Source organism: Hypomesus transpacificus, unplaced genomic scaffold, assembly GCF_021917145.1.
Source record: "Hypomesus transpacificus isolate Combined female unplaced genomic scaffold, fHypTra1 scaffold_89, whole genome shotgun sequence".
NCBI classification, from domain to species: Eukaryota; Metazoa; Chordata; class Actinopteri; order Osmeriformes; family Osmeridae; genus Hypomesus; species Hypomesus transpacificus.
Window position 1 is genome coordinate 887,905 of NW_025814040.1, and position 25,971 is coordinate 913,875.

The window sequence follows — 25,971 nt, forward strand, 5'->3', positions numbered from 1 at the left end:
TTCCTTGTCTGTGCCAGTGTTAATTTTGTCGACGAAAACTATGACGAAAAATGTTCGTCAATGACCTTTTTCCCATGACTAAAAAGAGACTAAGATGTGACGAAAACGGATCTTTGAAAATAAAAACTATCACTAAATATATTATAACTTTCGTTAACGAGACGAGACGACACGAAAATGTTGGTGGTTGACAAAGTCACAATACTTTTTTTCCCCAAGAATTTTATATTTCGATAGATTCCTCCTCTCTGTTTACTAAGCGCGCTCTCATCTCTACTGCTGTAAGTGGCCGATTATCGTCAAGTCTCTCGGCCAAGTTTTGCACGAGTTAGAGGCGTGTTCGGGCGAGTGTTATCAACCCATGCAATTGACAAGATATCTCGTGCTGTTGCTGCTATAACGCACACAGGCAGCACGGCTAATTTAGGTTGTCATCTGAAGAGGCTACATGGTATTTGTGTGGAGACATCTGCCTCCCCCTCGGATTCAGCTATGGCTACAGTCGGTGGCTAGCTCCACCGGTACCTCTAGCAAGAATAGGAATTCTATATTCTCCGAGAAACAAATCCCTGTTGTGTACAACAAAGTAAGACGAGAGATAGCTGAGTCATTGAGAAAAACCTTAAAGTAGGACATGAGTTCAATTTAGTGTGTGGTGTTAAATGAGTGTTTACAGCAGGGGTGTCGAACTCCGGTCCTCGAGGGCCGCTGTCCTGCATGTTTTAGATGTTTCCCTGCTCCAACACACCTGATTCAATTAAAAGGGTTGTTATAACGACCATTCATTCGAATCAGGTGAGCTGGATCAGGGAAACATCTAAAACATGCAGGACAGCGGCCCTCGAGGACCGGAGCTCGACACCCCTGGTTTACAGCAACTTGAGACTAGCCTGGCTGCCAGCCCAACTTCTCCCCGCCCAAAAAAAATTGGTCGGGAAGTTGGGTCTGGAGGGTCTCGTGTTGGGGACCAACTACAGAAAACCAGAATCTGGGCGAACCAATGAAATTGCCAGGGCGGGCTTTATACGATGATGGACAGATGATCAACAGTAAGGTAATCACCCACGACACAAAAGAGCGTTTAAGTTGAATTTGTTTTAAACAAACATGGCTACCGCTGGAGATCTGGGATGTTATGATTCTGCCATCGAGCCTGTTTTAGAAGACATCGACAGCGCATTAATTTTGAAAGAGGAACAGAGACGCAATCAAGGCATTTGTCAATGGAAAATATGTTTTTGCCGTCCTTCCTACGGGATTCGGTAAAAGTTTAATTTATCAGCTGGCCCCGATGGTTGCGAAGAAGATGGGACACAATGAAAACCCAGTCGCCATTGTGGTTTCTCCTTTTCTTTTGTGGAGTTGTAATTCTAAACGGAGAACTTGTTTGTATATGCATTGCCCTTTATTGTTTCGCTCAAAAAGGTTGACCGTGTGAACAAGTACTCCCCCTACCATTAAATTAATTTTACAACACCGGCAAAAATCGTTTGTATTCATTTTTCAAGCATACTTAAAGTCTGCTTGCAGTTTAGTCAGTAAAGATTTCGCTGCCTCTCAGTTTAGTTCTGTTGACAACAACTATGCGGCGCTTAACATACTCTGTTGCTCTGATTGGTTTTAGATCTATCCAATTGAGCGAAGAGGCATTTGTTTTCCAGGCTCGTTTGAAACACGCCTCGTAGTCAAAACCCAACGAAGAGTTCTCAGACTCATTTACATTTACATTTACATTTAGTCATTTAGCAGACGCTCTTATCCAGAGCGACTTACAGTAAGTACAGGGACATTCTCCCCGAGGCAAGTAGGGTGAAGTGCCTTGCCCAAGGACACAACATCATTTGACCCGGCGGGGAATCGATCCGGTAACCTTCTGATTACTAGCCTGACTCCCTCACCGCTCAGCCATCTGACTCCCTCGTCAGACTCATATTCTGACTAGAATTATGAGTATGACAACGTCAGGCTAACTTGTGACTGCCAGTAGCCTAATATAGTTTACCATTTTTTACTTTCAGAGAACAACTACAGCAGGAAAAAAGGACTAGTTTAAGGCAAGGTCTAGGCCTGATATGTCTTCAGAGACTTTGTTTAATATGTGAAGTAAAACTTTCACTTGTTAATTGATTATTTGCTGTCTGACAGAGAAATACATCATTATGTAGGCTACCATATTAAATTGCATAGCATCATATTAACATTTAGTCATTTAGCAGACGCTCTTATCCAGAGCGACTTACAGTAAACACAGGGACATTCCCCCCGAGGCAAGTAGGGTGAAGTGCCTTGCCCAAGGACACAACGTCATTTGGCACGGCGGGGAATCGATCCAACAACCTTCTGATTACTAGCTCGACTCCCTCACCGCTCAGCCATCTGACTCTTTTGCATCGCATCTGATTGAATCACATCTTGTCGAATCGCACTGCATCGCAATAGGGGTGAATCGTATCGCATTAGTAGTTGCTTTTATGTATCTTTAATGTATCGGATCGTTGGCAGTGGATCGAGATGTGTATTTCATCGTCCTCAGTTATGGAGATGCACATCTCTACTAAAAAGGGAAAAAAAGGAGGTTAATATGGCTATTAAATGTGACTAAAACTAGACTAAAAATGTAATTAGTTTTCTTCGACTAAAACTACACTAAAAAATTTTGGGTTTTCATCGACGAAAACTAGACTAAAACTAAGAAGGATTAAAATGACTAAATGTGACTAAAACTAATAAGCATTTTCGTCTAAAGACTAACACTAAATCAAAAATAGCTGCCAAAATTAACACTGGTCTGTGCAAACTTTCATGGCAAATTAATCCAATTCTGATTCTGATAAAAATAAATCAACAGAGATGATTCAGAGTTTCGGTTTCGTAATAAAGGATTTTGTCTTTGTGGCCACACAAAAAAAAAAAAAAGTATCCTTGTGTGAATAAAGTCGGATTTTCGACTTTAAAGTAGGACTGCACGATTATGGCCAAAATGAAAATCACGATTATTTTGATCAATATTGAGATCACGATTAATTATCACGTTTATTTGTTGATTTTAACCTAATCAAATTTGATTGTCACAATGCATTGTACCTGCAGAATGGATGTGAATAAAACTCAAAATATACAATCAATAAAAAACGAATATTCCATAACAGAATGTAACCAAATGAGAACATTTCTGAACTATGCAGAAAATACTAGTTTACAGGTTTTTGGAAAGTTTTACTACGCGTATTTGAATTGAAAACGATCTCCGTACACACTAGCGTTTTCATATCATTTTCCAAATGTTTGCCGTCCACACTAACACGGGTATATGATAATCGTTGTCATGGTCATGCCACTCCTGCCCCTCCCTCCCGCCACGGGGCCTTGTTTAGATGCTCCTCTGGCAATACTTTTTGGTGTTTTAAAATGTTCCCACCAGCTGTTCAGCCAGGTCCCACCCAGAATCGCCGCTCTATGTTTGGTTTAAACCGTCTTCTCTGCCTTGTCCCCTTATCGTTCAGGCACACCGAGTACAACGCTCGCCTTCTGCATAGGAGTAACGCGTATCTAGCCTAAGTGATAATACTTGTACCTAAAGTACACTAACTAAACTGGTAAATAAATTATAGAGATGGAGCAGCATATTTCTTTCACCTTCCATGTTCATCTTGACATTATAGCTATAGAGCGAAAGCTACCCCCAATGCTATGGCAACTGAACGTCATCTTATCTGAAAAGCTGAACCCCGTCCACACTACTACACGAACCCTGCGTTTTCAAATGGCTCTGGCTAGGGGAGCGTATTCTCAGTTTTCAGGGTACATATGTATGCGTTTCTAAATTTACTCGGGCTGGTGTGGACGGGGCCTCTGTCCTCTGTAACTGTCTACATCTAGAAACTAAGCTACGTGGTGCAGGGAACATCTCGTGATCAGACATTAGGTACGTGAATTCGACTCCATGCAGCGCGGCAGCCGGAGAAAGATTGGAGAAAGAATTTATCATAGCCCAATTCATATTTCCATTTCCGACTTTACAGAGACGTTTATAACTCCTCCTCGACTGCAAGTGGCAACTCTCGCTGGTCGTTTCATGCAGCCGATGTCGAACGCACCTATTGGTTTACGGAGCGCTAGATTGGCTTTGCAAAAAATTACTTTGATACGGAGCGTTCTATTAACGGAATGACGCATTTTAAATATCGCTCGATGACATGAATTTGATCGTGGGAAGCCGAAATCGTGATCGTGATTAAAATTCGATTCATCGTGCATCCCTACTTTAAAGTCAAACTTTAGAGATTACGGTCAGAACTTTAAAACGTCAGAAGGCCTAATTTGTCTAGCACTTCAAATGACATCGAGCCTTGAACAGAGGACTCAGTGAAAACCTACCTAGTTGAGCATGTTGACTTAATACTTAAGTAATATTTTATAATGGCTTCTTTGTCCTTAACATAAAGTATCTGTCCTGCATTTGTCCAGCAATAATGCACCCATAGCAAAGAGCGTGGCTCTCCACCTAGTTTGAATATGGCAGGGCACATGTAAGAGGACATCTTGCCTCAGAAAATGCTCTCACTAATTGTGAAATGATGAAAGGCAAATGGAAGGAAGAGACACAAGGGACTCTTCATTTCCGGTCTACTCACAGTTCTTCTGAGGTACGGATGATTATAGGGGCCAAAACTAAATAAATAAATACTATAACACAAAGCTTAAATAAATGACTAATTATATAATGTAATGCCTAATTGACATACAAAATATATAAATTACAAATTAAATGAGACACTAAATATATAAATGTTACATGTATTTGTGTGATATATATATATATATATATACACACACACACACACACGTTGTAATGTGTTCACATTCATTTATTTATCCTTACATTTATCCACGGAGTAACTTTCTGCAGCAAAATAAATCCGTCATCCCTCGTCACCAAGTCAGGGGGCGGGTTAAAGCCTCTGATTGGTGAATGAACAGTATTACACACCAGGCAGACTCCACCAGTCATTTCCCTGTTGAAGCTCAGCTTCCATGGACTTCAATGGGGCAGCTTTGAACAGTTTTTTTCAGTACTTCAAAACTATACGGTCATTGGAAGAATGCTGCGAATATGTCCCGCCCATGGACGCCCAGCGTCTCTGGGGGTGAATGGAGGAGTGGGCTGGCCTGGACGCTGGGCTTGCGCGTCATGATTGGAGTTTAATATTGTTTCGTAGATCGTTCCTTCATTCATTCATTCATATACAGTAGGCTAGGCTAGTGTCTATGGAACGCCGAGTTAGTCAAAACTAAATAAATAAATAGGTAAATAAATAGATAAATACAGTGTTTCCCCTAGGATTTTTTTTAGCAGTGGGGGCAGGTCAGGTCTAACACCCCCCCCCCCCCCCCCCCCCCCGGCCAAAACAAAGTGCTAACCCTATATTTCGGAGCATCTTAATCTAATAGTCTAATAGATAATGTAATATTGCACATATTTTCGTCCTATTTCCCCTAAATAAAGAAAATTAGCATACTTAAAGACACCTTACAGTATGTTCTAAATGGCATAAATGCTGCCAATTAATAATTGACGCAACAACTTATTGTAAATGCAGTGGCCTAGCCTACAGATTAAGGTAGGCCACTCGGAAGCATGTACACTGTCTGCTTCATCTGATCTTGATAGGCTAAGCATTCTTTTTTTTTTGAAAAATGTATTTATTGATAGGCTAAGCATTCTGTAGCAAATAATAACAATATACCCACTATTTATTCACTAGGCTACTTAAGCATAATAATGCACCTAAAATACAAACGTGAGAAAGGGCAGCAATCGCTATTGAATCAACAGACGTGCAATTTCGCTAGCAGGGGAAGAATACAAACAACGAAAATCACCAGTTAACTTAATTTAAATTTGCAAGAACTTTAGACTAATACATTAACAGGCTTAAATTAACTGACAACATAAATTATACGACTTTCAGTTCTCAAGCGCAATCTCAACTGCGCTGTGAAGCGCGTCTGTGCTATTCTCCGACTCTAACAATCACGGCTGATAGACGGCCTAAAATTTTGTACAGCGCTAATTCTGATACCGTGGCGGCAGAAATTTAACCGTGGCGGGCCGGTTAAATCAACATAGGGGACACACTGAAATACATACATAAGTAAATATGGCTATGAAAAAAATTCTGAAATTTAAAAAAGATGGCAATAAAAATATAAATATAGTATTGTATAATTATATAGCTGAATCCATTTACGGACATCAATAAATAAATACATTTATTTATTTCAAAAGGACATTTTTGTAAAGACAACATTTATTTATTTCATGGGACTTTTCCACACCACATTTATTTCCAAATTTATTTCCACACCACATTTATTTCTGTGCTGTATTTATTTCCGATCTCACATGCAAACGAGAGGGGCATGGTTTTCAGACCAACGCAGCTCCACACAAGATCGAAGGCAGATAGGGACACCTAGATTCGGTAGATTATGGAAGACATAAGTCGTGTCAGAGATCGCATGCTGGCCTTATCTATCAAATTGATCAGCATGGCTTGTCAGGATGTATAATTTTGGCACACATTTAGATTTTGTAGAGGTACTTGGGCGGATAAGTGCTAAGTCTTAAATGGTTTGAGACTTATCAAGCACCGTGTTTGTGTGCAAGACGGCAAGTGTAGAAAGCCACAACAAGAATCTTCCTTTCGGGTTTAGCGTATTTTGATAGTAACCTATTGTCTGGGTTCACAGTGACGATTTAAGTAGGCTAATTTGTAAGATATAGTTTCATAAGGGGCTGTGGTATCGTGGGAAATTTGGCTATTGCCTCAACACAACCCCAAGGAGGCCTACGCGATAAGCTTACACATTCTGGTATTTTCTGGTGTGCCCACAATAACCAGCTGTTTTCGATAAACCCAGGCCATACAAAAAGATGCTTAAATGCCAATAAATTTGTGACTACAAGCTCCTTTCATCCATGAGCCTGAATAGCTTCAACGGAACAACAATCATGTATTTTTGCTCTAGTGCGATCGAATCTAACTTCATTCCAGCTTGCAACTGTTTTATTTTCTTAGGCTACAGCAGCAAATATGAGATGCGACTGGAAATTCGAATGTTGTGTTAATTTGTGACGAATCTGGTGATAGAGGCCAACGGCAGCTGCTGCTGTTAACGCACAGCTCGCATGCTTACAGAAACCAGGTAGTCTGGAAACCAAAGCAATAACACCGTGGGTGTCCAGCACCTGTGCTAAGGGGATAGCTGTAGAGCTACCTGTATGGGGGTGACCGTCAGTGACGTGCAGTCAGGGTAGGCAGCCAAAATTCAAACGTAAAAATGTTTATTAAATAATTGTATTTAATAAACTTGTATTTGTATTTTTACTGATTATTCTTGTGATTTATATATGCAATATGTGTGTTATTCTAATTGTTTAGACGTTACGATGACAAATGTAGCAGTTACGCATAATCAAATACAACAAAATTGTAGAATAAGCAGTGCTTTTACTGTCCATTCATTGTGGACGACAACGAAAAACTCATGTTGCGCATGCGCACTTCGATCCTGTATTCTTTAACATGTACGTCGAAAAGCACAACTCTTCTGTGCCTTTGCACGTAAATATGTTATGCCAGTAATCTTCTACGTTACGTATAAAACATGGACCAATTAAAATCGAGATATTACTGGACATTTGACGTCATTACACCAGCTAAACGTAATCCCCGCGAAATTCAAAGTAAAAATGACGGCAGCCGTATCTCCGCATATCGTAGAACTAAGAAATTTTTCAAAGCTCGATTTAATGGCAAAAATGAGTTGCTAGCAAGAGGGAGGCCCTATGCCAACCTTGCCTGAACTACACCAGCAAAAGGGACCAAGAATTGTGCGCTCGTTTCAAACGGACTGGTATGACATAAGATTGGCTATGTGGCTGTGCTAGCAGTCAGCGGCTGTACAGTACTGCCATCCATAATCTACCGATTGGTGAGTCAGCAACTATTTGGGGTTTATTTTGAATTGGTTGAATTAATGCCGACTGCAAGCCATTTGCCTTCATATTCAATTGAGCAGTGTGTGTTCTCATGTTGTTGAATGAGAAAACATAATTGGCCGCTGTGCAATAGTTAAGGATAAAGATGGTTGCATTCTGATGCTGGACATTGGTGTGTGTGCGTGCGTGCGCGAGAGAGAGACTACGATATGTCATGTCATGAGAGTAAGATATGTCATCCTGATTGGACATTTCTTGATATCAACCGTGCATGTGTGCCACGCTTGTGCGTACTGTTTTGACGTAGCCTATTAGCCTAAACAATAAATTTGGTAATCTGGCTTTCATAACTTAGTGCCTACACTCTTACTGACATCACCGCACGTCACTGGTGACCGTGGCATCACAAAGCATACAATGTAGACAAGCTTTGCCCACAATGTCTATGCTGTTACTGCCTTTTTATCATTGGTTCCAAATGGGAGTGATGGCGGTGACCTATAGTAGCCTACGTGTAAGGACTTTGATAGCTGCGACGTAGCGCTGAAGTTACCTTTGTAAACATCGCTTTAGCTCGTGTGGCGTGTAACTCGTCTGCAAAGCTAACAATCACTGCCACTGCCAAAATAATACATCCTGACAAGCCATGCTGAATCATGAATTGAATCAATTTGATCTATAAGGCCAAAATGCGATCTCTGACACGACTTATGTCTTCCATAATCTACTGAATCTAGGTGTCCCTATCTGCCTTTGATCTTGTGGGGAGCTGCGTTGGTCTGAAGATAACCACACCCCTCTCGTTTGCATGTGAGATCAGAAATAAATACAGCACAGAAATAAACGTGGTGTGGAAATAAATGTGGTGTGGAAATATATGTGTAAATAAATGTGGTGTGTAAAAGTCTCAAAAAATAAACTGGCATTAGGAAATAAAAGTCCCATGAAATAAATAAATGTTGTCTTTACAAAAATGTCATTTTGAAATAAATAAATGTATTTATTTATTGATGTCGGTAAATGGATTCAGCTATATCATTATATATATATATATATATATAATGCTATATTTATTTCCATCTTTTTTCAATTTCAATTTATTTTTCATGGCCATATTAATTTATGCATGTATTTATCTATTTATTTACCTATTTATTAAATTTTGACTAACTCGGCGTTCCATAAGTGTCATAGGGGTGAACTAGCCAGTGAACTAAGCACCTCTTCTTCCTGAGGAGACTGAAGAAGTTTGGCATGGACTCAGTCATCCTCACTAACTTTTACAGATGCACTACCGAGAGCATTCTGACTGGTTGTATCACAGTGTGGTATGGGAGCTGCACAGACAGGGACCGCAAAGCCCTACGAAGTGTGGTCCGTTCTGCTGAGTTCATCATCAGCAGGAAGCTCCCAGCCCTACAGGACACCTACCACACACGTTCCTTAAGGAAAGCCGGCAGGATTCTAAGAGATTGTTGCCACCCATCCTTCAGTCTCTTTACCCCGTTGCCTTCTGGCAGGCGTTACCGCAGCATCCGGTTGCGCACACGCAGACTGGACAACAGTTTCTACCCAAGGGCCATCAGGCTTCTGAATGGACACTGATATGGACATTGATTTACTGCACACAAGTCACTTATACACTAGGGGTGGAACGGTACATGTATTCGTACCGAACCGTACGGTACGGGCGTCACGGTTCGGGAAATTACACGGAGAATACACGGTATAAAAATAAATAAAACTTGCGTGCAAATTTATTAATGTATTGCGGAACTACTGTAAGATATTTGTGTTCTTTAACGACAATCTGTAGCCCCGCCTTAGCTCTGAAACTGATTGGCACCGCCACCTGTGTAGCCGAGCTGTGCCTGAGTGAGTCAGAGATAGCTAGCAGCAGCAGCACTAAAGACGTAGCCTTTGCAACGCTAGTGCTAAATATGAATGTTCGTAGAGTAAGTATAGCGAAAAATAGCCTAAACTTTCCTAGACTTTTAGCTGCGGTACTAATGCTGAGGGCTCGCTGATATCGCTGTCTTACTAGAATGTGCATTTAGTCATTTATTTAGCAGACGCTTTTACCCAGAGTGTAGTATCTATGAGTTGTTGCTAACATGTGCTGACGTTGTACACACCCAAATTTCCAGACCTCTCTAGTTTCTACTCTGCCACAACCTTCTGTAGCTTCTCAGCTAGGTGAGTGCTTGTGTGCTGCTCATACAGGGGCCGTGTCTGTAGAACTGACGCTTTCATTTCCCACTCAGTCAATAAAATGAGCAGTCACCAGGAGGTAGCTTTCGGTAGCACGAGAAGTCCAACCATCAGTCGTTAGTGAAACGGAGGTTGCAGCTGACAACTCGCGCTCCATCAACGTCCGTGTTTTGTTGTATATGTAAGGGACCAGGGCCAGCGTTGCTGCTACTGTATCCCTGCCTGTGTTTGCGCTGTTGCTCAGCTAGTAGCCTATCGTGTTGTGGTGTAGGAGGACTGATCGACAAGCGCATCATACATTTAGCTAAGACTTGCATGTACAGTATTTAGTCTGGAGCCCTGCTTCTGCATTTTTGTTTTGCTTTTCCACCCATTGTACCGAACTCGTATCGAACCGTGATGTCTGAACCGCGGTACGAACCGAACCGTGACTTCAGTGTACCGTTCCACCCCTATTATACACTGTCACATTCAGCTACTGGTTGCACTATCAGTAACATTGCACTACTGTACCTCACTGTACCTCGCCACCGGGCTCCTGTATGGTCATTGACTTAGTCCAGTGTTTCCCACACATAGACTAATGTGTGGCGGTGCGCCACAGAATCAACACCGGCCGCCACACATTGCGTTTCGTATATATTTTTTTTCGCTATTTAGGTTAAAACACGCAGCGTATTCGTTCAGCTGCATTTCCTTTCCCCTGCTCTCCCTCCGTCTCTCTGTCACTCATGCGTCTTTCTCACATATGCACACAGTCACAACGTCAGCACACGTTAGCAACAATGCATACATATGCCGTTCTAGTAAGACCGACAGCTATATCAGCGAGCCTTCAGCATTAGTGCCGTAGCTAAAAGTCGAGGAAAGTTGAGGCTACTTTTCGCTAGGTACCTTACTCACATTTACATTTAGTCATTTAGCAGACGCTCTTATCCAAAGCGACTTACAGTACTCAAAGTTTCCCTTTCGTTCTTTTGGTGAGAAGTCTCAAGAGCTAGCTACTTACCCGGCGTCATGGAGCCGACCAGTTAAATAGTTGTTTAGCACTAGCGTTGCTACATGCATAATGCAGAAATTATAGTTAGTTGTTATGTTAGTTGTTGGTAATTTTGTGAAGATGTGAATCATTTTGGATTAATATTTAATGTAACAAATTATTAACAAATTAGCTGTGTAACGAATTATTAACGAAGGAATTATTACAACCCACCCCCCTGCCCGCCACAACTAGATTTCTAATCTGTGGGAAACACTGTAGTCACTGATCTGCAAATTTGCACTATTGTACTATACGCCACTTAGGTTAGAAGAGGTTATAGGGTTGAAACAGGTTTTATGTGCATTTAGGGTTAGTATTTAAAAAGATGTAGCGAATAAACACTCAGCCATAGGCTACACAAATCGCATAGGAAACGAATGTTTCCATGTTGTGTTACGCGTATTTTGATCGTATTGTCTGGGTTAGCAGCAACGTTTTTAGTATGAATTTTTAATATGTGGTGTCAGAAGGAGCTTTGATGTCGTGATAAATACGGCTATTGCCTCGGAACAACCCCAAATACGTGATTAGTAGCCTACATTCGGGTAGTGTCTATGGGAACCAGTTGATTCAGAAGAAGCCAAATCAAAATGTTACCTGAAGGCCAACGTAGTTAACAAATACGTAATCATACTGCTTACATTTCAGAGCTGGTATGGCATGCGGTGTCAGTCAATGAACTTTCGTGTGCACGTATTTTGCTCTAGTGGGTTCAAATCCCACTTTGTGCGAGCCTGCAAATGTTTTATTTTGTCTCCATTTATTTGGTCGCAAATGGTAGCCTAATGTTGTGCGCACGTATTGGCGTACTTTCATATTTGCCGCAGTAAATATGAGATCCGACTTGAAAATCGCCAGTAATATGTTTGCAAATTTGTGACGAATCTGGTGATGGAGGCAGACTGATAGGTGCACGCACAGGTGGGGAACCAGTTGAATTGGGAACCAGTTGGGACGTAACACCGGTAACAACTCAGCCTAGCAGGGAAGGGGCAAAGTGAGTTTGAGCGAAGTTAGACGGTGTTTGCATAACCACTATGACGTAAAGGGAGTTGTGTACACAATGTAGAATTAAACTTAAGTATCGACCTTATCACGCTAGTATCAATAAGGCTATTGATACCAACGTTGGTATCGATACTGTCGGTCTTGAGATCGATTTGCCCACCCCTATGCTGTACCATCTCTCCGAGGGGCGTAAACACATTTTCATTGATGTCTGTGTCAGTTAGGGCCAATATCTTTGCTATAATTTCATCAAAGCTCTCAATATGAAGTAAAAAAAAAGTGAATTGGCAGTCGCCTCCATCTCTTCAGCTACCGCCAACATTTCGACCACTGTAGCATGCAATATCTCATTCATTGAATCCGTACAAGGTGCTACCATCTTGGATTAGTCAAAAGCAGTCGATTAAAGTTGAACCACCAATCAGAAGCTTTAACCCGCCCCCTGACTTGGTGACGGGGGACAACGGATTTATTTTGCTGCAGAAAATTGCACCGTGGATAAATGTAAGGATAAATAAATTAATGTAAGGATGAAAAAATAAATTTAATTATAAATCAATAAATGTGAACACATTAAAACGTATACATGTAACATTGATATATTTAGTGTCTCATTTCATGTGTCATTTATATATGTTGTATGTCAATTAGGCATTACATTATATAATTAGTCATTTATTTAAGCTTTGTGTTATAGTATTTATTTATTAAGTTTTGGCCCTATACTGGCCCTCCATAATAAGGAAACAGTAAATAGCAGTAATCTAAGAAGACTCAAGGGGTATGGTTTAGGTAGTTGTGTATGTGTCAGTGAGATGGAGAGATAGTACTGTATGGATGGAGAACCTATCAAACGTCCTTGCATACTCCTTTGCAACTGCAGTTGGGAATACGCTGTTGGCCCGTGTCACAATTTCATTGGAGTCACTGTTTATTGATTACAATGAACACATGAATATCAGAATCTGATTTACCGTCCAGTACTGCAAATAGGCCCTCTCCCGCATCTCGAAAACAGGCTCTTTGACTGGACATACAGTTGCAAACTAGTCTAACACTGGCTAGGAACTGTAGGTATAGCCTAGTTTTTGTATTGTACTCTACGTTTGATAACTACGCTAAGTAGTACTCTATAACATAGAAAATTTGTTCTGATCGAGTTTTCGGTTGGGAAAAATCAAAGCTATCTAGCTTGTTAGCAAAACACTGTGGCCCATAACTACTAGTCTACACAGTAGAAACGTAGTACTCGCAACAGCGCTAGCTCTAGTAGTCTAGTATGTACAACCAAAACTCGACTGCCAGGAAATACTCACCAGTTTCGTTGCCCTGTAGGGACCCGGCCCAATCACTTTGCCCTCCATTCCAGAGTTTAAATTTCACAGTTTAACCTTCATAGGCGAAATACCGTTTTGATTTAAAGGGTTCAACTTGGGTCTTACAAACTGCATTCTTCGCTGGCTCACAATAAACTTCAAATCTTGAGGGTAAGATTTGAACAATGTCATTGGCTGAAAGACTTGCCACGTGACTTTGGGAGACAACTTTTGTTCAAGCAGTTGAAGAGATTTTGGTAACAAAATTCGACCTTCATTATTAATTGTATTCTATTGTGGTTACAAACATTTCACCTGACACTTACTTTCAAAAAAATTGTATTCATGTGTCTCTATCAGGAGATGGCCAATATTCGACAAAATAAGTTTGAAATAACGTTCTAGACCAATTATGCAAATTTGACCTAAACGTTATGGAGGATTATAGGGGCCAAAACTAAATAAATAAATACTTGGATAAATAAAATAATTATATAACACAAAGCTTAAATAAATGACACAAAATATATAAATGTTACATGTATTTGTGTGTATATATATATATGTTTACGTTTTCATGTGTTTACATTTATTCATTTATACTTACATTTATTCATTTATACTTACATTTATTTATTTATACTTACATTTATTTATTTACACTTACATTTATGTATTTATACTTACATTTATCCACGGTGAAACTTCCTGCAGCAAAATAAATCTGTCGTCCACCCGTCACCAAGTCAGGGGGCGGGTCAAAGCCTCTGATTGGTGAATGAACAGTATTACACACCAGGCAGGCTCAACCAGTCGATCAAGCTCTCTTCAAGCTACAGGGATCCTCTATCGCCTCACTCTACAGCTGCTAGGGGTGTGCGACACTGCACAATGTGGTATAGATCCGATACCAAGGATTAAATACAGGGCCAGTATTGCCAATACCGATACTTTAGGCTTAGAAAAGCAGTGGAGGGGCAAAGTGAGTTTGAGCGAAGTTAGACGGTGTTTGCACAACCACTATGATGTAAAGGGAGTTGTGTACTCAGTGTGGAATGAAACTTAAGTATCGATCTTATCACGCTATCAATCAGGCTATTGATACCAACGTTGGTATCGATAGTTGCCGGGTTTCCCAACCCGGCCACTGTCGGTCTTAAGATCGATATGCCCACCCCTATGCTGTATCATCTCGCTGAGGATCGTGAAAACATTTTCATTGATGTCTGTGTCAGTTAGGGCCAATATCATTCCTATAATTTCAGCGAAGCTCTCAATATGATGTAAAAAAAAAGTGAACTGGCAGGTGCCTCCATCTCTTCAGCTTCCGCCAACATTTCGACCACTGTAGCATTCAATATTTCATTCATTGAATCCGCACAAGGTGCTGCCACCTTGGAATAGTCAAAAGCAGTCGATTCAAGTTGAATCACCAATCAGAGGCTTTGACCCGCCCCCTGACTTTGTGACGGGGGGACGACAGATTTATTTTTCTGTAGGAAGTTTCACCGTGGTAAGTACAAATACATAAATGTAAGTATAAATAAATAAATGTAAGTATAAATAAATAAATGTAAGTATAAATGAATAAATGTAAGTATAAATGAATAAATGTAAACACATGAAAACGTAAACATATACATGTAACATTTATATATTTTGTGTCATTTATTTAAGCTTTGTGTTATATAATTATTTATTTATCCAAGTATTTATTTATTTAGTTTTGGCCCCTATAATCCTCCATAAAACTTAAGCCCATGCAAAGATTAATGCAAATAATTTATTACAACATGAACATTTATTACAACATAAATGTGGTAGTCTACAGTAAAATACACAGTATTTGTTAGACTGACGTAACATTTAGGGTGATTTCAGGTAATGTGGGACACTTATTGCCAGAGGCTCCAGTAGACTTACAAAATAACTGTTAACTCGCCCCAGTGGTGTTTTTGTAAATCGTTTTAGGGCTTAGGAACATTTTCACGTTGGAATGAAATGGGAATACACAATATTATAGAAGCTACACAATTTCAAAGATAACATGACCCCCTCTAATCATCGTCTGTCAGCCTATAGTCTGCTAAATGCTAATATAATAATAATTTGTTTATAGAGGGTTTTCACCGACGTCACGTTCTGGGTGGTAACCCCATAGAGTTAATAGGTGCGTTCGACATGACCCGACTTCATGCGGCGCCGCAGCCGGCTGCAGGCGGCTGACTTGAAAAAGTGCATTCTGGTTAGACTTTTTGTCCGACTTGAGACGGCGCCGAGGACACGTCACTGTGACGTCGCCATCAAAGTAGCGTGAGATCAATTCGAGAACTGCCGGCTGTGTAGCCGAGCGCATTTTCTCAAGAGCAACTGCACGGGTTCAAGTGACGACACAGCTATTTCGTGATTGGCCAGACTCACACACGACAACTTTGACGCGTGTTTTGGAATATTCGGACACCTTCAGTTTCGCCAACGCTCAAAAAAGTTTAATTAAATTAAAAATGTGTTGAAGAAAGGGTTTTAGTCAGCCTCTTCACTAACGGAAAGATTAAGTTAAATTATAAATAAAGTAAAGTAAGCAGACAGCGCTTGATCGGCCATGACTGACATCAACGCAGCAAACCACGAGAAGCTGGAATGTCCGACTTCACACAGCCGTTTTCAACTCCTCCCCGACTGCAAGCGGCTACTCTCGCCGGTCGTTTCATGCAGCCGCAGTCCATGTCGAACGCACCTAGTATAACTAGAGACAGCTACTTCTGTCTTCCAAGATGGCGTCCCCATTCATTTCTATGAAAAGTGCTCAGTGGCGCAGTGAGGCAAGCGAGAGCTCCAAATGGACTGCGCCATCTTTCCATACCGACTCGTCCGGTCTTGCGCAGAAGCTTGTTCCTAGCTCCGAAACTCGTGCATGCTTGCAACTAGCTGTATACGTCATACTTTGCGACAACCAGTTGCGAGCTTGTGAGCTGGAGCTAAGGCATTGCAGAAAACTGTCAGAATATGGTACAAGTCCGATCAAGAAGCAGATAGCCTAAATGTGAACTTTACGAAAATCAATACTATTAATACTGTAGTATTATACGTGCAGCGCCTATACGTTGTTCTTTTTGCTTCGTGTTTATAGTTTAACTGCTTATGTATTGTGTCGGATAAATAAACTGTAAACCTGAATATCTGGCTCCGTCGTTGTTCTAGCTTTGCAAAGCAAATTAAGCCTATACCTTTGTTACTATTATATCGATGATGAGTGTTGTTTACTATTACTAGCTTATTGTCAATGCCATTGTTGTGGTGTTAACTGACTTACAGTTCTAACAATATAACGACCATAACAATATTGACGTTATCAAACATGATTTATTCATCTTTGTTTTTGCCTCAGAATAACATGTCAACAATGTATAATGACGCCGTAACATGCCACGATATTATAACTAAGTATATTAGGCTATAATTACGTTTGTCATGCCATGAGCATAATAGCGTTCATTACAAAATGGTTAAATCTGCTTTAAAATTACTGAAATTAACTCTACAAACAACCATCATGTATGTGCAACCATTTGTAAAACGTGCTACAATAAAGGCAGGCAGCTGTAGATTATCAAATCCTTTCTCCTTGTTCTCATTCAGCTCAGGAAAATCAGCGATTTGCTGATGCTCCCTTTTGTGCTCGTTCATTGTTCGTATCCGCGAGCACGTTTCCAGGCAAATTTTCTTGACGTAAGCAAATAAATGGGCTGCTAGTTTACCCATTTCGGATTGGTTTTAATCTTAGCAAAAATCAGGAAAAAAAATTCGATTAAAAAGCTAGTAGTATAAGCCAGGTTCGAGAATCGAACAAAAATTATTGGGGGAGATAGTTTTAGATATGTTGACTGGAGTTAATAGAATAAAAACGACCGGACGAGTCGGGTAGAAAATCGGAAATGCAATACCACCTACATCCACCGGGGCTGTTGCCTCAAGCCGAGAGTCGAGGGGTGGGGGCTTGGGTAACCCGGATGCGCGGCCATATTGGGGGCACTCGGTGTAAACAACTGAACGGAGTACAACCAAAGAACGTATATTCTATACTCTTTGGTACAACTGTAGCCATGTCTAAACAACCGAAATGGTTATCAAAACGCGTCCAAGATCCAAAGGCATATAGGGAAGGACTTGGACCACAAGAAAAGGGTCGATATTTTGAGAAATTAGGATTTATTGGCGGTGCAGATCCCTACCAGTTAGCTCCCTCTACTTGGATCCGTGACGACCCGGTGATTCTGCCTTCAGTTGGATATCCCGATATTATAAACTAACGCTACCTGGTTTTCTCGCCTAACCCATACACATGCAGTAGTTTGATATGAATTATATTATGTCAATGTCAGCTTTACAGTAAAAAAAGCGCACAGTAAAAACAATAAAAGCAGTAATTGTTTTGACTATTTACTATTAAAAATATTATCATTACAATAGAAAATGTGTTTTGAGCCGCTGAAATAAACATTTCACAATACCTGACAAGAAATGTGCCGAACAAATCCGTACGTTGTCCAGATTTTTCCCTCATAGATCTTGGTTGAGCTTTGCCAACCACAAGCGTCTCCTTTCCTCTGACAATCTCTGGCATTCCTTTCCCTGGTTTTTAATAACTTTTGGAAGTCGATAATATACCAAATGTTTTTCACGATGTGTTTCTACAACCTGAAACACGGCAATAATTCACAATTTTTCTTGACGACGTTCGGGATATACTTCAGTCCCAGTGCTTTGATGTAATGCGGAGTGCCTCCAAGATGGCGACTTCCGGTCTGATGACGCGTCGGTGAAAACCCTCTATAAACAACAATGCTAGGTTCAAGGGTGTGGCAAGATTCATTTAGTTGTGGGGGTTTGACTTATATGGAGGATTATAGGGGCCAAAACTAAATAAATAAATACTATAACACAAAGCTTAAATAAATGACTAATCATATAATGTAATGCCTAATTGACAGACAAAATATATAAATTACTAATTAAACGAGACACTAAATATATAAATGTAAATGTATTTGTTTGTATATATATATATATATATTTACGTTTTAATGTGTTCACATTTATTTATTTATCCTTACATTTATTTACTTATCCTTACATTTATTTATTTATCCTTACATTTATCCACGGTGTAACTTGCTGCAGCAAATAAATCCGTCGTCCCACGTCACCAAGTCAGGGGGCGGGTTCAAGTCTCTGATTGGTAGTTTAACTTGAATCGACTGCTTTTGACTATTTCAAGATGGTAGCACCAGAAAATGTCTAATAAAGAGAGAACTCCCACTCTCGGGAAACTTCCAGGTTTTGAACTGGTTGCAGTTCCACTGGTTGCAAGTTCCATATTAGGGCGCTAACGGTCGAGTGCACAATTAATGCAGGTCTATGGAGCTATACCCCTCAAAATCCACTTTTCTCAGGATATAATTTTTTGTCTAGTAATTTGAATTCTGAAATCGAAAGGGGGGGGGCAAAAAAATACACACCACTGGGTGTTAGATTTTTTTTAAAGTCGCCTTTCTGTTCTAATAAGCCTTTGAAAATGGCATTGACGTCATACACATCGTACGACCAGAGCTACTGCTTGACGGCAATCTCTGGTTACTTCCACTTTACTCTCGAGGCATCGACAACACACCTGACAGGTTAGGCTCTCCCTGTCAATACAAATGCTAGAAAGAGTTTTGGCTTGCTAATGTTGTTGCTAATGTTGCTAATGCTCTGACATTCTGGTTCTGCTTCGGATGCCATCAAGCGGGATCTCTGGTCGTAGTCAGTCCTTCACTAACCAATCAACATTCGTTAGCAGAATGCTAGTGTGTTATGGGCAACAACGACTTACCCCGTAAGAAATTGAAAGGACATAAGTACTCGTTCATTCAACTTTTGACCTGTAATCCATGTTGAACATGCAAAAACTATAATCAAATCTGAGATTTATCAACGACAATCAGGCGAAAGAGACAAATTTAGCCATTTAGCTCCATAGACTCCCATTCATTTTGCACTCGACCGCGATCACTCCCGGTGGAACTCTGGTGGAACTGCAACAAAATTCGGTACAATGGGGCTTAATAGGGAGTGAGCAGGCTCTCCTTAAACAGGCTCTGGTAGCACCTTGTGCGGATTCATTGAATGCTACAGTGGTCGAATTGTTGGCGGTAGCTGAAGAGATGGAGGCACCTGCCAATTCACTTCTTTTTTACATCATATTGAGAGCTTCGCTGAAATTATAGGAATGATATTGGCCCTAACTGACACAGACATCAATGAAAATGTGTTCACGATCCTCAGCGAGATGATACAGCAAAGGGGTGGGCAAATCGATCTCAAGACCGACAGTGGCCGGGTTGGGAAACCCGGCAACTATCGATACCAACGTTGGTATCAATAGCCTGATTGATAGTGTGATAAGATCGATACTTAAGTTTCATTCCACACTGAGTACACAACCCCTTTACATCATAGTTGTTGTGCAAACACCGTCTAACTTCGCTCAAACTCACTTTACCCCTCCCCTGCTAGGCTGAGTTGTTGCCGTGTACGTGCAGTAACACGACTCAGCGGCACACGTTAACAGTATTTTTGATGTGTTTTATTATGATCATAATCATGAACAATTACTTAAAGGAAACATTTTAAATGTTCATTCAAATATTCATATTGATGATGCATTCACTTAATCAATTATGAGGCATTGCTTTCCCCGACACGAAAGTAGATAAACTGCTTTTCAAAGCCAAAACGATTGGTATTGACAATACTGGCCCTGTATTTACTCCTTGGTATCGGATCTATACCACATTGTGCAGTGTTGCACACCCCTAGCAGCTGTAGAGTGAGGCAATAGAGAATCCCTCTAGATTGAAGAGTGCTTGATCGACTAGTGGAGTCTGCCTGGTGTGTAATACTATTCATTCACCAATCAGAGGCTTTAACCAGCCCCCTGACTTGGTGACGGGGGACGACGGATTTATTTTGCTGCAGAAAGTTACACCGTGAATAAATGTAAGTATAAATAAATAAATGTGAACACATTAAAAATTAAATATATATATAGATACACACAAATACATGTAACGTTTATATATTTAGCGTCTCATTTAATTAGTAATTTATATATTTTGTCTTTCAATTAGGCATTACATTATATAATTAGTCATTTATTTAAGCTTTGTGTTATAATATTTATTTATTTAGTTTTGGCCCCTATAATCCTCCATAGACTTATACAATAGGCATAAAGTGTAACTGATGTAAACCTTAGGGATCTGCAGTCTATGTGCTAACTAGCTAGTCCAGCTGCGTTTGTACTCGCTGGATTAGCGTTAGCGGTCACGCTTACAAGTCTGAGAGCGCTGGTTCGATGACAGTGTAAGTTGTTATTTAGTTGGGACTTAAGTGCAGTATGATGCATTGGTATTAAACATTTGAAAACCGTCCAATTAAATTACTTTTATAGCATAAACACAGCATTACTAGATGTCCCACTTTACCTGAAAAAAACTGTCCCACATTACCTGACATGATCAGGTAATGTGGGACAGTCACATAAAAACTTTTTTTTCTTCTAACAAAGCATTATTTTATGCATTTTTGTGTGTTTCAATCAGTGGTTAAACCCTTCATTATGCTGCAATAGTACTCATTGTACTTAATTTTAATTCCTTTGCCAGCCTTATCAGTGAGAAATAGAATGTCATATGCCGCTGAACTTTCGATGCGTTTTTTCTGTACAGACCTCCTGTCAAGCCAGATCACGCATACTCAGATGATGTCAGACAAATAAAAATCACTGCATAGTGACTAGAAGTGTTGTATTTATGAGTCAGGATCAGCTCTGGTGATTGGATGTTGGTTTTGCACATATTAAATCATCAAAATGCAATACTGTCCCACTTTACCTGATGTCCTACATTACCTGAACTCACCCTAAGCTGTTTCCACATCTGGTGTTCTCATTCACCATGGGCAAATGAAGCCAGCTCCTTCAAGAACATTAAAACCAGGGATGTAGTGGGCGTTTAACGCAACTAAACGCCGTTTACGCACCTCCTGAAATTTGACAAACTCATTGGGGACAGTCCCCTGGTCTAATTCACATAGTTTCATATCCCATACTTGGGCACTCTAGCTCCACCAATGGGTCAAACTTAGACTTGTGTTTACACATGCAACTTTTGAACCGTATGACCCATTTTCAAAAATGAGGTACCATTAGATTCCCTGGATCAAGTCGAGTTCAACACACCCTATGGGGTCAATTTGCGGTTATATAGATTTTCCGCTATTTCCGGTTTTATCAAAAACCTTTGAAAGCCTACTCCTCCTACAATTTTTGTCAAATCTTCTTCAAAATTACGAGATATGCTCTTCAGACCAAGCCTCACAAAAGTTATGGTAGACGATATTGATCTTCACAACCGTTTGTCCGTGACAGCCAATCAAATTCAGCAGAAAAGCCACCAAACAGGAAGTGAAGTCATATCTCAGCAGTTCTTTGAAGCAGTGACACCAAATTTCAAACGCCGCCTCGGAACCTTATTCTGAGGATGTCCTCCAAAGATTGTGTCATGTGACTAAAAGGGGGCGTGGCAGGAAGCAAAAACTTGTTTTGGCTAATAACTGTTGAAGTGTTTACCTTAATAAAGTAATTTCTTTGTCTCTTGATGTCTTGTGAGATATCAAGCTTGACCATCGATAATATTTCATAACAACCGAATTGACGCAGCCGCCATTTTGGATTTAATGGAAAAGTGTAAAAACCTTTTGCACGCCCCAAATTGTGTCCAATGTTTACTAAATTCGGCACGGATGATCTTAAGACCAAGCTTCACAAAGGTGTCGGATGGATTTTCCTCAGCAAAAATGTGTCCTATCATCACCAAACTTCGGTTCCTTCGTTCCCACGAGGAGCAGAGGAGGCCTGTGGTTTTATACCATAAAAAAAAACAATTTGAACACTCAGTACTCTTGAACGCAAACAGATTTTTCAACCAAACTTGGTGTGTTGCATGAGTGCAACAGGTTGCTGTGACTTAATTGCTGCGCAAGTGCTATGGAGGCCTTGCCCTGCTCTGGACTGCTTGGCCCCTCCATTGCTGCTTGCAGCTATATTTGGTGGCCAAGCCGCGAAGTGGCGAAGCCACTTAAGTGTTTCTACCTTTTCTTAGTATTATTGGGTGTGCTTGCCTTCGGCAAGAGCACAACCTTTGTTATCTCACATATATTTTTTTTTTTATTTTTTTAACTTTTCCCACCCCTAAACTTTGTCAATATTTGGACTACATAGACAACCTAGGTGTCAAAAGTTTCATCTTGGTAGCGATTGAGTTGCTTGTATTGGGATTTACGTTCCGTTGCACGGTGTATTAGAAATTACGTTTTTGTGGCGAAAAGTGAAGCTAACGGTGGCTAACTTGCTAGCCACAGTCACTGAAGCCACTAACGTCATAACGTCACGAAAACTCGCGTAGTTTAGCAGCTCGTTAACTTCTGGGAGATGGCTAGGCTAACTTCTTTACTGCAAGGCAGCTACAGAAACGCCACAAGCAAAGAGGCCTGAGTGATAACTATTTGCTAATTTTACTTTGTGATATGACACACAATTGTGATGTGTAATGTGCAATATAAGGTAATATTATTAAGGAAGTACATCTACTTTCGGAAACAGTAGTCTACTATTTCACTGAAGCATTAGCATCATGACATTAGCCTCTGTTGCCCGGGCAAAACATACCACAGCGGTCTATGATGCATCTTTTTTCAATCGTTAAAATAAACATTCCTCACAAATACATTTTTGTTGTAGGATTTACTATGACATTAGATTACAAGTAAACGATTTTTGGGTGAAATTATCATTACCTGTGGTTTCAAACCAGTGTAGCTCACTGCAACGCTGTAGCCTAGTATATTACTGTAGCTAACAAAAATGTTGCAGACCTCGGCTCAGGAGGCCTGACTGGTAGATTACTGTGAATACAGGAGAGAATGAAAGGAGAGAATAAATGAAGAGAACGGGGAGTCGTGTCTGTACTCTTCACAGCTCTTGCGTACATGTGAGCATGCTATCGTGGAGACACTTCCCCATATCCAATCTCCCGGCATTCAATCGGTCTCAGCAACCTATCACAATAAAAGTCTTCGCTTGTTTTGTCCATAATAAAAGAAAACAAATACAACAGTATTAAATAAACAATTGTGTACACATCTTGTGTGTATCACACACTCCCCGACAAACAAATAGCAAAACTTCAAAATTCAGACACGTCGGACCTTATTCCTATGCATGTCCCATATACAGGTGCTATGAACTCAGATGGTGAGTTTGTTTGTGGCATGTAGAAGTTGGAATATGTGATAGGCGTCGTACAACTGGGCACGCCCCAAACCGGGATGTGTGTAGTGAGGTAGGCTGTCAGTGTACTTATGGTCGAGTAGGGTTGGGTCAAAGGCTGACCTAGGGCATCATATGTGTAGATTTGTTTTGGTCTTCGCTCTCTAGTCGACCTTCTTACTCCAGTCTCAATCTCCCACATTGGATTCTCAGTCCGTATTGACAAATCCTCAAGCTCACTTTCATCCTCAACTCCACCCCTCTCGTTGGTGTCATCCGGGCATGGCGGCAAATGGTGAGTATCTCCCCCTTCAGGTGTCCCTTGTCCCCTTTTATCTAGGATTTGACTTGGATACTCCCTTCCTTGGGTTTGCGTGCTCACCCTTACAGGTGCTCGCCCTGGGAGTTGAGCATTCTCCGATTCTGTCCAGCTGGCTGGGATCCTCAACCAGTATCCTCCTCCATTACCTTCCTCATCTGAATCCGTTATATCACCGACTCCATCGTTCTCCCTGTAATTTCTTTGTACCATTGCCTGTTTTTGTCTCTCAACTCTTGTCTGTTGGCGTGCCGCCGTTGGAGCTTCCACAGGTAAGTCAGTGACAAGTAATAATAAGTTCCGATGAAGAGTTCTGGTTTTCCTGCTGTCTCCGTTCTCAGGATAAACTACATACACTGGGTTATCCGAGACTTGTCCTTTCACCACATAAACCATCTTCTCCCAATAGGATCGCAACTTCCCTGGCCCTCCTCGTTCCCTGAGGTTTCTGACAAGTACACAATCCTACTATCCTACACGATCCTACTAAGTACTATTCCTCTTGTTTTACGATCATACTGTGTCTTTCCTCGTGCACTCGCTTTACGACTGTTTCCCTCAGCGATCTTGTACGCCTCCGCCATTCGCTGCGCCTACTGATTACCATACCCCTTTGGTGTAACTTCATCTGTTGTTCCCACCAAACCGAAGATCAGATCTACTGGGAGGTGAGGATGTCGACCGAACAACAGGTAAAAGGGGGAGTACCCTGTAGATAGTGTACGCGTGCACTATCTGGGGCAAGTGATCTTTTCATCTCTCCTTGTCTGTCAGTGTCTTCAACATTTGTAGGAGGGTCCGATTAAACCTCTCAACTGGGTTCCCCTGAGGGTGGTATGGTGACGTTCGTGAGTGACCGATCCCAGCAAACCGCCTTAGATTTCTGAAAAGTTTGTTCTCAAATTCGCGGCCCTGGTCATGGTGTAGTTTGGCCGGATAACCGAAACGTGGAATGTAATCTTGAAACAAGCGCTCAGCTGCAGTCCGCCCCGTTTTGTTCTTGGTCGGATAGGCTTGAGCGAACCTTGTGAAATGGTCCATGACCACCAGGATATATTCATATCCTCCACGGCTTGGCTCCAGGTGTAAATAGTCAATACAAACCAGCTCCATGGGTGACTGTGTTGTAATGCTACCCATGGGCGCTCGAGTGTGCATGGTCGGTTTCTTCTGCTTTATACATGGACATCTCTGTCACATAATCCTCTACTTCCATCTTCATGTACGGCCAATAGAACCTCTCTCTCATCAGACATAACACTCTGTCCATACCGATATGTCCCATGTTGTCGTGAAGGTACTCGAGTGCTAGTTTTTTATATTTGCTGGGTAAGACGAGTTGTTTTCTATCTCCTGTTCGTCGATATAGAAGTCCCCCTTATAGGTGTAATTTGTGCCACTCGTACATCAACTTTCTACTGGTTCCTTTTACCTCTCTTCTCATCTCGTTCGTAGGTGTGACATCCTCCCCCTTCCATTGTCCCACTCGAGAGATTACTGGGTCTCCTTTCTGGGCTTGGATCAGCTCATCCTGCTCCATTGTCGGCAGCCAGGTGGTGGGCGGTCGTGGTTCGTTCTCCACCGTGGACATGTATAGAGCAGCAACTCAGGCTACGTCCTTCTTCTCTGCCATTTGACTCCCCTCCCACGCTGCTTGTACTGCTCCTGAGGGTAATTCTTCAGTGCATTCAGACTAAA

General features: G+C 41.0%; 1 protein-coding gene across 2 annotated transcripts in view; it reads right to left on the bottom strand.

The window, feature by feature from the left end:
* The window catches only part of depdc1b (DEP domain containing 1B), a 77,189-nt gene extending 63,168 nt beyond the window's left edge, over positions 1-14,021 (bottom strand). Inside the window, exon 1 of one of the 2 annotated variants that reach the window (XM_047018070.1) lies at positions 13,583-14,018. In XM_047018070.1, the coding sequence (XP_046874026.1) occupies positions 13,583-13,630 (48 nt within the window). In that variant the 5' untranslated portion in view covers positions 13,631-14,018. Of the gene's footprint in view, positions 1-13,582 lie in introns of both variants that reach the window. The other variant, XM_047018071.1, reaches the window with a different exon arrangement.
* Positions 14,022-25,971: the final 11,950 nt, after the last annotated feature.